The sequence below is a fragment of the Erpetoichthys calabaricus genome, chromosome 14 (assembly GCF_900747795.2).
Source record: "Erpetoichthys calabaricus chromosome 14, fErpCal1.3, whole genome shotgun sequence".
NCBI lineage: Eukaryota > Metazoa > Chordata > Cladistia > Polypteriformes > Polypteridae > Erpetoichthys > Erpetoichthys calabaricus.
In genome coordinates this window covers 44,452,879-44,465,570 of record NC_041407.2, presented here as the reverse complement: position 1 = coordinate 44,465,570, position 12,692 = coordinate 44,452,879, and the positions used below count along the sequence as shown (strand labels likewise).

The 12,692-nt window shown below is 40.8% G+C and overlaps 3 protein-coding genes across 3 annotated transcripts in view; 2 read left to right on the top strand and 1 right to left on the bottom strand.

The window, feature by feature from the left end:
- LOC114664321 (keratinocyte-associated protein 3-like) overlaps positions 1 to 1,339 on the bottom strand; it is a 55,552-nt gene extending 54,213 nt beyond the window's left edge. Inside the window, exon 1 of the mRNA XM_028818401.2 lies at positions 1,172 to 1,339. Coding sequence (XP_028674234.1) covers positions 1,172 to 1,184 — 13 coding nt within the window. The 5' untranslated portion in view covers positions 1,185 to 1,339. The remainder of the gene's footprint in view (positions 1 to 1,171) is intronic.
- The window catches only part of LOC114664624 (CD276 antigen-like), a 233,561-nt gene that overhangs the window by 105,039 nt on the left and 115,830 nt on the right, over positions 1 to 12,692 (top strand). The gene's annotated exons all lie outside the window — the stretch shown is intronic.
- The window catches only part of LOC114665028 (uncharacterized), a 33,971-nt gene continuing 23,822 nt past the window's right edge, over positions 2,544 to 12,692 (top strand). Inside the window, exons 1-2 of the mRNA XM_051918959.1 lie at positions 2,544 to 2,609; positions 3,020 to 3,178. Of these exons, the coding sequence (XP_051774919.1) occupies positions 2,544 to 2,609; positions 3,020 to 3,178 (225 nt within the window). The remainder of the gene's footprint in view (positions 2,610 to 3,019; positions 3,179 to 12,692) is intronic.

Sequence of the window (12,692 nt, the reverse complement as noted above, 5' to 3'; positions counted from 1 at the left end):
AATCTAGGTACAAAGCCCCGCCCATTGATCCATACTATTTGCATGTTGAGAACTTGAAAATGCAAAGTGGAAATGTTTTTTACTTTTCACTTTTGCAGCTTCATTGCGTGTCAGGGTGAAAATTAAATTGCAAATTGTTTTTTTTAATTTTTGCAGCACTCTTGTGTCGCAGACTTGCATTTTCATTTCATAATTTAAAATTTTTGCAGAAAAATGCCTCCCATACCTGTTAACATACAACATTGCTTTCCAAACAAGGCCTGTTTAAAATGGCCCGCCACTTAAAGCACTTTGTGATGATGTTATATAAAGAACAACCGACTGTATGAACAGTTTAAACAAATGCAAACAATGACATTTTTCAAGGCTGTCACTTCAAAACCAAACACTTTCCAGCCGAATGTTTCCTTAGTCTGCTCAAAATGGAACTATCCTATGGTTGCTAGCACATCTTTTTTAAACAATAGCGGTTTCCCCCACTTCCATTGATTCATTTAAATGCGCGTTTCTATTTTCAGTCTTGAATATTTAACTTCTGCAATATAATAGGTTTTTTTAAAAAACCATACCCAGTCGAAAAGTGCGTACTACAATAAAGTAATATTTGATAAGTTTTTAATAATAAATTCATTCCTGATAAGGTTTCCGGAAACCAAATGGACGGTGTTGTAATCCCCTTTCCTACGACGTTGGTCCAGGCAAATCTCGCCTTAAACCCCAACTTGGTGCCAAAAGAAAACTGAACCAATTTAACTTCCACACATTTGTAAATCCACGACACTGCTGCTCGCTTTGTCCTCTTGTTTTCCATCAGAAGTTTCGATTTGAAAATCCAGCCTCGCCAATTTATCGGGATACTTTTTGCAATATGGCCCTTCTTTAATGCACACACCTATACCCGAGATACAACATGCACTTATTATACTCGTGTCCAAGTCACGTTAAAAGTACATGTCTTCTACCCGCGCAAAGGCTTAAATACCTTGTGGAGGAAAGAAAGAAAAATGACGCCATCCCGAAGTCAAACGTCGGGCCTGCCCACCCCGGCCTCCTAGTATTACAGCAGGCCGAGCTGCACCTTACCTGTCGAGCAGGTAAGGCACAACGCGACAAAAGCGAATTCCACTTACTCGGAAAATTGACCCACAAAAGTGATAAAATGACTGCTCACCTAGTTTACACATCGTGCAATTTTACAACTTCATGACATTCTTAACACCATGAACTGACCGCCAGGTTTTGTGTTTCACCGAAAACCCTCCCAAAGTGATCCGTCTCTCAACAACCAAAGTTCAGACTACACCCTTTCTCACTTTTAAAGGTATACGAACTAGTTTTTGCTCTGGGGCAAGCAAAGAAGAAAAATAAGAGTTCCTCGCTGGGCGTCACCAGGCAGATGTCTTCCTCCGCACATTCCTAAGGACAAAAGCGCTCATCTCCTGTGGCGCATCCTTTGTAACTTTATGTCATGGTCTCCAAGGCACTTTGTGCCATCTTGTCAATTATTTACAGTAGGGAGTCTACTAACAAAAGGAAACTTTTTTAAGTTTATTAAGTTAGATTAACATTAAGCAATTGACCAACAGTCAGCTTTGCGGTTTAGTTTCTAATAAAATTTGGCCATCCAAGGTAAGTTTTCTGTATAATCATATTACTGGCTCTTAGCCAACGTATGTCATGGCACAATTCATATGCGTGTAATAACGTATTTACTTATTTGTCTAAAACAGTTCTTTTATTTTTGTACATGTACAGTGTTGGCCAAATTATTATAATATTTGATCTTTTTGAGAAGTTTGTTGTAATTTTCTGTCTGAATCAAATGATGTCGCTAGTATTTTCACTATTATCACTCAGATTGTGTTGCAAATGGATATTAATATGATTAAGAATTGTTTTTGTATAGTTTTTGCATGGCTTTGTCTGAAAATAATATTATTTTGTGGGGTGACACAAAGGCATTAAAATTTGGCCTATTTCTGTGTTTTGAAGACAATTTTACAACATGACATTTTCGCTATTTCTGCACACCTTTTAAAACGGTTTGAGCTTATATATAAATAAGCCTGCACACGCAAACAAATTCTAACACACAAATTTAGTTTTTGCGGAAGTTTGACGCGAATCTTCTCTGGAACTTGTACGAAAGCGAGAATGGGTAAGAAAAGCGACATCAGCCCACGAAAAAAAGGCCAGGTTAGAGTTTTGCTGGAAGAAACGACTATGACCCAGGTGGAGATTGCTAAGAAACTTAATGTTTCTCAAGCATTTGTCAGTATTTGTCGAAGAAAGTTGAAAAGCAACCAAGGATTCTCTCCAAAACGTGAAGGTTCGTGCGGCAGGAAACGCCTATCAACATCCAGAGATGACCGGAGGCTGGTCAACATCTGTCTCCATCACAGGAAAGCCTCCTCAAAGCAATTGAAACAGATGTGGCAGGAGCATGGAGTTGCAGCCAGTTCAAGGACAGTGCGTCGCCGGCTTTTTACAGCCGGTTTGAAGGCATATGTCTTCCCTTGAAAAAACCTCTTCTTACGACGACAATGAAGAGGAAGAGGTTGGACTGTGCGAAAAAGTATTCTGACTGGACTTCACAAGACTGGTCAAAGGTAAGAATTGCTTCAGAACACATCTGGAATATTTTCAATAATTTTGTGACATCTAAAATCTAATTAACTAAATAAATAACTGAACACACATTGAATTTTTTTTAAACAGGTTGTTTTTTCGGATGAGAGTTCGATGCATGTCCTTGAGGACTGTGCTCAATTTGTGCGCCGACGTCCTGGTGAGGAATTCCGCCCAAATTGTGTTAAACAGACAGTTAAGCACCCACTTTCTGTGATGGTTTGGGGTGCCATCAGTGTTCACGGCGTGAGTCCTCTGCACATCGTGGAAGGAACAATACATCCAAGTCCTGGAAACACGACTCCTTCCTCAGTTAAGGGACTGGACTCAAGGATTTCATCAGGATGTCATTTTCCAGCAAGATAATGCCCCTTGTCACACTTCCAAAAAGGTTAAGAAGTACCTGGCAGAAAAACAACTCCAATTGCTCGACAGGCCTGGAAACAGTGCGGACATGAATCCCATAGAGAATGTGTGGAAGATGCTGAAAGATAAGATGCATGAATGCAGGATCACAGCCAAGCAACATCTTATTGAACGCCTTCTACATGTATGGTTTCACGACAAGGACATTAAAAAGTGTGCAGAGGTCATGATTGCAGGCATGCCTAACAGAATACAGGCAGTGATTAAAGCACATGGAGGCTGGACAAAATACTGACATTTTGGATGACATTTAGGGTGTCAAGGAAACAAAACCTTAATTTCCCATAAAACTTTCTAAATATATGTTGAAAACCTATTTGGTTTGTGTTTTACATAAGTAACTACAAATACAAAGAATTGCATGTCATTTATAATGCACCATATTGGTAATTTTTAGCTTTGAATCGACAAAAACTGCAGAAAACCAAAATATTATAATAATTTGGCCAACACTGTACATAGTTCTACGCGGTGCTGCTTACCGCATCCAGTTTTCTGCGTTCGAATTCCACGCCACATTGTTGTCGGTGTGGAATGTGCAGTTACAATGCCATACCGTTACGCCACGTGTGGCCGAGGAGCTTACTTTCACTGGAGACAACAAAACTGACTCCAGAGTAAGCGAGAGGGTTTGTGTGTATGTGGGTATGTGTGTGTGTGTGTATGTGTGTGCCCGCAATTCAATGGATTTGTGCGATGTTTCAATTTGCCCAGTGCTGCTGCCATAAACTCATAAACTCCCCTTCCCAGCCTGTTACGAATTATGAGGATCTGAGAACGGATGTGTATAACATGCATATAACCAACTTTGAAACATCCTTTGAAAAAATTAATTGAACCTTTATGGCATATTACTGAATTAATCTATCCAGCAGTTTCTAACTCATTCATATAATTTATAGTTTATTTTTTTTGACAGCAACAAGAGTAAAGAAGGAGTCAGCTGTGTACAGAAAACAGTAAACTGTAAGGCAATCCTAATTTTGTGCATTTGTGTTTCAACTTGTACCTGCCTGCAATTATCTATGACAGTGGTCTCCATCTCAGGTCCTGGAGGGCTGCAGTGGCAGGAGGATTTCATTCTAACCCTTTTCTTAATTGGTGACCAGTTTTTGCTGCTAATTAACTCCTTTTCCTTTCATTTTAAATGAATTGTTTTCTAAGATTTGTTCCTCCGAATTTCTTCGTCATTCCTCTGAATTGCTTTATTTCTTTCCTTAAGTGGCACCCAAACAGAAATGAAATGTGAAGTGAGTGAGCCCACAGAAGGCCAACGAAGTCAGGGCCTCAAACTCCAGCCAATTTCATTCTAACCAGTTGCTTAATTAGGCACCAAGTCTTGTTGTTAAGTAAACCCATTAATTAATTCCATAGTCTGTTGCTGCTTTCATTGTGCAATAGCATACATTTCTGAAATCGTCGATTTTCTCTTTTCTAAGAGCACTGTTAAAATGTTTTGGGATCCTGAACAGATCAACATTCCTGAGACCTTCATCTTTCTTTATTTTCAGATATTGTATGATGAACACAGTTTGCTGGTCATGTTTTGGCTCGTTTTTTTTATCTCATTATTGTTGAAAAAGAAACAATCAAGGGGTCTGTGTCTTCAAGAGCAAGTCAATTCAAATTAATTCAAAATAAGTTAATTAGCAGGAAAAAACGGTCAGTAATTAAGAAAATGGTTAGAATGAAAACCTTCAGCACTCCAGGACCAGAGTTGGGGGTCCCTTGATCTATGATGTATATGAAATGAGTTAATTGCCCTGTGTTACTTTCTCAGCATTTCTGGATTTGCATTTTGCATTATTTTAATTAGTCTAAACAAACTAAAGAAAAGGGCATAGTGGCATAATTTTGGGTGATGTTAAATTTCAAGATCCAGCATGTTTCTTCTGCAGGTAGAAGGAGTCCTACTTCAGTGACATATAAAAAATATATTTTAAACTAAAGCATTGTTTACTGCTACTTGGTTTGGAAGAGGACACCCATCTTGGATGGAAAAAATGATTTCTCCATATTCAAACCTAGTTATGCAAATCCAGAGTTACAGGGACTGAAGGCAGCAACCAACCCTGGATGGGATACTAGTCTATCACAGAGTAAACTCATACACACACCTACACTCACTCATATGGTGCCAGTTTATCTAACACACATGTCTTAGATTGGTAGATTGAAGTTCAGGAGTAAAGGACATTTCACTTCATTGAGAATATGAAAACTCAACACCGGCCAACAGGCTTGAAGCCTAGTCTTCTGGATCTACAGGGCATCCGGAAAGTATTCACAGCGCATCACTTTTTCCACATTTTGTTATGTTACAGCCTTATTCCAAAATGGATTACTGTAAATTCATTTTTTTCCTCAGAATTCTACACACAACACCCCATAATGACAACGTGAAAAAAGTTTTCATGTCAGAGCACAAACCAAGCATGAAGTCAAAGGAATTGTCTGTAGACCTCCGAGACAGGATTGTCTCGAGGCACATATCTGGGGAAGGTTACAGAAAAATTTCTGCTGGTTTGAAGGTCCCAATGAGCACAGTGGCCTCCATCATCCGTAAGTGGAAGAAGTTCGAAACCACCAGGGGCCTCATGTATAACGCCGTGCGTAGAACTCACACTATAACATGGCATAAGCACAAAAGTGGGAATGTGCGTACGCACAGAAAAATCCAGATGCAGGAATCTGTGCATACGCAAACTTTCACGTTCTTCCACTACATAAATCCCGATCAGCGTGAAAAGTAACGCACGTGCATGCGCCTTCTGTTCTGCCCCAACTCCTCCCAGAATTATGCCTCTTTGAATATTCAAATCGATATAAATAGCCTTCTGTGAAAAGACAATGGGAAAAGCACGGGGGAAAATATAAGAATTTCAGTGAATACCAAGTGGAGGCAAAGGAAAAACGTACTATTTGTTGGTTTAAACAGTGGTATAATCAACAAAAGAAAGTTGATCGAGTGACATAGTGTCGGAGAAATTCGAAAGCTCAAGTTCACAAAGTCGCACAGTGCCCGAAATAAAAAAGAAGTTGTCACATATCAAAGTCGGCATGAAAAGGCGACTCGTAGCAGACCGTCTGAGTGTCATATGAAAGCTTATTAGGGTACAGAGAAAAAAAAATAGGCACACAGTGGGAAAAAAGCACGAAATGTGAACTTTAATCTCGAAATTTCCACTTTAGTCACGTAGTTTATTTTGTCATTAAAGTAGAACATCATAAACTTCATCTTAAAATCGTTTATTTTACTAGTTTCTCAAGTAGCACGTTAAATGCTTTGTTCTGTGTTTGATCTTCTATGTGCTCTATGTGTGTGAATCACTACGTGCTTCCGTTCTTTCTCTTTCTCCGACAGGACACAGAATCCATTACATTCGTGATATTACAGCTCTCTGAATAATTAAAATACTGAGATGTATACGTGATATCTTTTTCATGATGATAGGAATGAAAGCATGTTATTAAACATGGGAACACGGTGGCACAGTGCTTGTTTGTATCTCACGCAAGAGGCTTGCTGCGCCATGTGCGACCTTCGATGAAATAATTTATTACAGAAGTACTGTCTCTTTCAAACGTACTAACCTCCACTTCCTGTCCTTACTTTTCTTTCTCCAAATACCCAATCGTCACACAATCAGCTCTGTAATAGACGTGAAGCCATCTGTAAGCTTAGAATGCAGATTCTTCAAAACTTTTAAGGAACATTGAAATATCTTCGTAGTACATGTTTAATTATTCTATCCGTCTATCCTTCCAGTGTCGCGTCAGCACCAGCAATAATACAGCGCAAGTCAGGAGCTATCCCTGAACTAGCTAGCGCTGCGGCACCGTATCCTCACATGTTTAATTATTAACAATAAAGATTATTTAAATGAAGTTAAAGTTTTATCTATATACTATAAGCAACATATTTTGCTGCATTTCATCTTAAAAATGATATCGTCATCATATGCGCTTTATAAAGTGGTGCAGGTTGTGCAATATTATAACTGTAGTGCAAGTTTACAGTGGGGTAATTGTACTTATAAGTACAAACAGTTCTACAAGGAGCACTTGATGGACTGATTGAGTGCGTTTATAGTTCTTGGGATGAAACTGTTTCTGAAATGCGAGGTCCGTACAGGAAAGGCTTTAACGTGTTTTGCCGTGGCTGAGGTAGTGTGTGCTTGAAACTGTATACCGATAATTCTTTTTCCGATCAGCTGCTGCTGTGATTCCCCACTCAGATACAGTGATATAAATACTCTTGAGTGGTGCAGTGAGAGTAATATGGAAAAAGATGATCCGCTGTGGCAACTCTTAACGGGAGCAGCTGAAAGAAGAAGAAAATGCAGTGAGCGTAACAACGCTAAAGCAGTTATGGTATTTGGAATACTATGGCTATTCCCTGGACCATTATATTGCTACAGGTTAATTACAATCAGATGCATTACACTAATAAACAATATGCAGTTAATTTCAGTGTATTTATAAAGCCGCGTCAGGAATGTGGGTCTAAGAAAGAAAGGGTGACCACACAGGAACAGTAGCACTGCTTTGACGCTGGGTGCCGCCAGTCTACAAAACCGAGCAGAGAAATTGCATACACCAAGGTATGAGGTACAGTGGAAATGTACGTGGCTTTACACCAAGTTTAGGTTTTATACATCGCGATTTGAGCGTGGAAACGTTCGTACGCAACATTTCTTTGCATACGCACCGTTTATACATAAGGCCCCAGGACTCTTCCTAGAGCTGGCCGGCCATCTAAACTGAGCGATCGGGGGAGAAGGGCCTTAGTCAGGGAGGTGACCAAGAACCCGATGGTCACTCTGTCAGAGATCCAGAGGTCCTCTGTGGAGAGAGGAAAACCTTCCAGAAGGACAACCATCTCTGCAGCAATCCACCAGTCAGGCCTGTATGGTAGAGTGGCCAGACGGAAGCCACTCCTTAGTAAAAGGCACATGGCAGCCCGCCTGGAGTTTGCCAAAAGGCACCTGAAGGACTCTCAGACAATGAGAAAGAAAATTCTCTGGTCTGATGAGACAAAGATTGTACTTTTTGGTGTGAATGCCAGGCGTCACGTTTGGAGGAAACCTGGCACCATCCCTACAGTGAAGCATGGTGGTGGCAGCATCATGCTGTTGGGGATGTTTTTCAGCGGCAGGAACTGGGAGACTAGTCAGGATAAAGGGAAAGATGACTGCAGCAATGTACAGAGACATCCTGGATGAAAACCTGCTCCAGAGCGCTCTTGACCTCAGAGTGGAGCGACGGTTCATCTTTCAGCAGGACAACAACCCTAAGCACACAGCCAAGATATCAAAGGAGTAGCTTCAGGACAACTCTGTGAATGTCCTTGAGTGGCCCAGCCAGAGCCCAGACTTGAATCCGATTGAACATCTCTGGAAGAATCTTAAAATGGCTGTGCACCGACGCTTCTCATCCAACCTGATGGAGCTTGAGAGGTGCTGCAAAGAGGAATGGGCGAAACTGGCCAAGGATAGGTGTGCCAAGATTGTGGCATCATATTCAACAAGACTTGAGGCTGTAATTACTGCCAAAGGTGCATCGACAAAGTATTGAGCAAAGGCTGTGAATACTTATGTACATGTGGTTTCTCAGTTTTTTTATTTTTAATAAATTTGCAAAAACCTCAAGTAAACTTTTTTCACGTTGTCATTATGGAGTGTTGTGTGCAGAATTCTGAGGAAAAAAATGAATTGAATCCACTTTGGAAAAAGGCTGTAACATAACAAAATGTGGAAAAAGTGATGCGCTGTGAATACTTTCTGGATGCACTGTATGAGGAAGAAGCGTTAACTGTCTCTCACAGTCCTGGTGTTGCTATTTACTGCCCCTTCATTTTTTGTAATTTTGAAATCTGTATTCAAAACTTTGTTAAATAAATGATGTTGCTGTCTTGTCTCATTTGAAGAGAGTTGCTGACAGACTGATGATGTTAAATTGAAATGCAGAATTGCCGCAAGATTGAAAGCAGTGGTGTTACACCCTGTCACTACTGTACCGGTATGTGATGACCAGTGCCAAATAATTAAAAGTACTGCATCAGAAGGTGGGTTTTAATTAATTCATTTCCTAACCTGCATAAACATTTCAGGGTTGCAGAAACCCAATCCCTACAACATTGGAAACTTGACAAGAACTAGTACTGGGCTGAGAACCAGTTTATCACAAAACATATTCATACAGTCACCCACACTGGATCAGTTTTCAGTTGCCAGTTACCCTTACACTCATCTTTAGAATGTGAACGAAAAATTACATTGACGTAGAGGGCGTGCAGACTTCATATTGTAACCACAAGGGAGTGCCAGAGAGCCCCGAACCACAGACACAGTAAAGTACTATGCATTGATAGGATAAAATAAAGGATTTGTATTCTTTTCCCAAGCACCTCTTCAACTCCTCTTCCAATAATAAGCCATAAATACAATTATAAACATGATAAACAAATGAAACTTTCTCCTTCTGTCCTTCAATTGAGTGTTGTCCACTTCCTTCTGACTTTGACTCCAAGAGCTATGGAGTCAGGTGTACTTCTGGTGACATAACGTGGCCAATTGGAAGCTGTTCTGGGCTACAAGAAAGCCAAGGAGATCTTCCCCTGGCAGCACCCTCTATTATCCCTCAGGAAATCTTACAGTGATGCACTTCTGGACTCCAATTTCCATGCAGCCTTGCGGGTATCCAGACTGGGACCCTATATGACAGACACTGCCACCTTGAATGGAGGTGGATGAATTGCTTTCCCGTTGGTTCCTGATGTCTTTGGGCATCCCGATCAGGACAGGTATTGCTCCCACTTATTCCACCCTTCCATTATGGAATCCCGACTGGGTAAAGAATTTGTCTCCATCCTGGGCAGGATGCCCACTCGTCCACAATATATATATTACCAAGACTAAAAGTGGAATCCAGGAATCTTCAGCTATGTGTGAGGCAGCAGTGCTATTGCCATTCATTCCTAAATGAAGATTTCTGAAACAGTATTCCAGATATCTCGTGTGATTCTCCCTTTTTTCTTACTAACTACTGAACTAAGGCATATGATACAGCATGCACGGCTTGGTTGAAGAAATAGTAACAGTCTACAGTGACAAAATCTGAAAAGTATGTGTTGTGTGGTATTGTGTAAAATTAAATAATTATTCTTGAGCAAATTTAGTTAGTCACTATTAAAACCTAAACATTTTTCACATATTCACTGCTCTGGACGACCAATACATTTGTGACATTACATGTATCAGACAGATTTCACTTTCAAAGTATCTGATTATACAGGGAGTGACAGTAGTGCCAAGTGTAAGAAAGAAGAACTCTTTAAATAGTTGGTACAGTATTTCAGATCCTAAATTTAAATTACATCTCAGTCACTGCCCACTTCCATTGTAGTAGTAGTAGTAGTTTATTTATATAGCACCCTTCACAGACAAAAGGTCACAGAGTGCTGAACAGCAAATACAGTACAAATACAACAGTTAAAACAAAACATAAACAAAACCAATAAAAACAATAAATAAACAAACTGGAACTATTCAGCATGGATTAAAAGCTTGTTTAAAAAGAAATGTTTTTAGTTGTTTTTTAAAAGAATCAACAGACTCGACTCCACACAAACCACAAGGCAGGCTATTCCATAGTCTTGGTGCCACAGACTGAAAGGCACGATCCCCACAGGTTTTTAGCCAAGTGCGTGGGACAACGAGAAGACCCTGTTGCCCAGATCTTAGAGTCCGGCAAGCTGTATGGTGTTGGAGCAGGCTGGTTAGGTACTCAGGAGCTTGTCTATGCAAAGCTCTGAAAGTAAGTACCAAAACTTTAAAATGAATTCTATAAAACACTGGAAGCCAGTGCAGTGTGTGCAAAATGGGGGTGATATGATCATTCCGGCTGGCACAAGTTAGGAGTCTGGCAGCTGCATTTTGAACTAACTTAAGGCGTGAGAGAGAGGACTTGCTCAAACCTGTAAAGAGAGCATTACAGTAATCAAGCCATGAGAAAATAACAGAATGAACAAGCATCTCCAATTCTGATTTTGAAACAACATTTCTTAGTTTTGAGAGATTTCTTAAATGAAAGAAACATGAGCGGCTGACTGACCTTACATATTCATCAAGTGTCAGGGACTGGTCAAAAATAATCCCAAGGTTACGTAGTCTCGACTTAATAACAGGAGAGACAGAAGATAATTTTAAACTGATCTCAGATTGAAGAACAGGAGGAGCAACAATTAGCACCTCAGTTTTTCCTGAATTCAACTGCAGGTAATTACTACTGAGCCAGTCGTTAACCAGAGACAGACAATCAACCATAGTGACCAAAGTACTAATTTGGTTAGGCTTAAATGAAAAATAAAGATGTATATCATCTGCTTGAGGTGGGCTTGCACCCTGCCTGGGGTTTGTTTCCTGCCTTCTGCCCTGTGTTGGCTGGGATTGGCTCCAGCAGACCCCTGTGACCCTGTAGTTAGGATATAGTGGGTTGGATAATGGATGGATGGATATCATCTGCATATAGATGATACGAGATGTCCTTAAAAGAGTTAAAAATCTGTGATAGGGTAAGAATAAATAAAGAGAAAAGTATAGGTTCAAGAACCGAGCCCTGTGGCACTCCACATGTCAAAGGAGCAGAGTCGGATGAAAAGCCAGCCACACCGACTGAGAAACTCCTATTTGACAAATAAGAGGAGAACCAGTCCAAAGCAGAGCCAGAGACACCTAACAGCTCTAATCTATCCATATTACTGACCGAGAATGGTAAACTGGAAGGCACAGACGCAGGTCTCGGTAAACTGGAAGGCATGGACGCAGGTACACGGCGATGGACCCAGGAGACATAGCGTGCAGGCGCCTACAGCGCACGTCTCATAAACCGCAAGCGAAGTCTGATCCAGTGCGAACGAAGGAGGTACGGCTCAAAAACGGAAGAGCTCAACTAACGTAAATAGGACATGAAGCAACAACACGCCCATAGCTAACGACTAACGACACAGCCACACAGAAAAGAGGATTCTGCACTGCACCCCAGAGTCAAATGTAAGACACTACGGAGTCAGTAAAGGTCCACAAAGATAGTACTGAAGGCGCGAGAAAGTACGAAAGGTGCAGGCGCCTACAACACGCTTCTGAACTAAACGTCCACGCTACACAGCGTGGTCCGGGTAATGAGAATAAACAAACTCTCCGTATTAAACGTACGGCATCCTCACACATCCAAACCATATAGCATATGTGAATCACATTACAGTGATGCATTATTAACGGTACAACCACAGAAAATGCTCCGTATTAACAATAAGTGCAATTATCCATATTACTAATGGTAGACAACGGATAACTAATGGAGTCACGGTCATGGCTCCAAAACGATCCAGCTCAACTAACGGAGCTAGAAAAGCGAGCCCGCATGGATAAAAACAATAAACGTAGGCGCCTACAACGCGCGTCTGAAACTGCGGAAGCAAAACTGTCTCGGCTCCAAAACCAAACAGCTCCGCATGGACAAATACAATGTACATAGACGCCTACAACGCGCGTCAGAAACTGTGGAAGCAAAGCAGGCACGGGTTCAAAACGAAAGACCACAACTGACGGAGATACAAAAACGAGCCCGCCTGGATA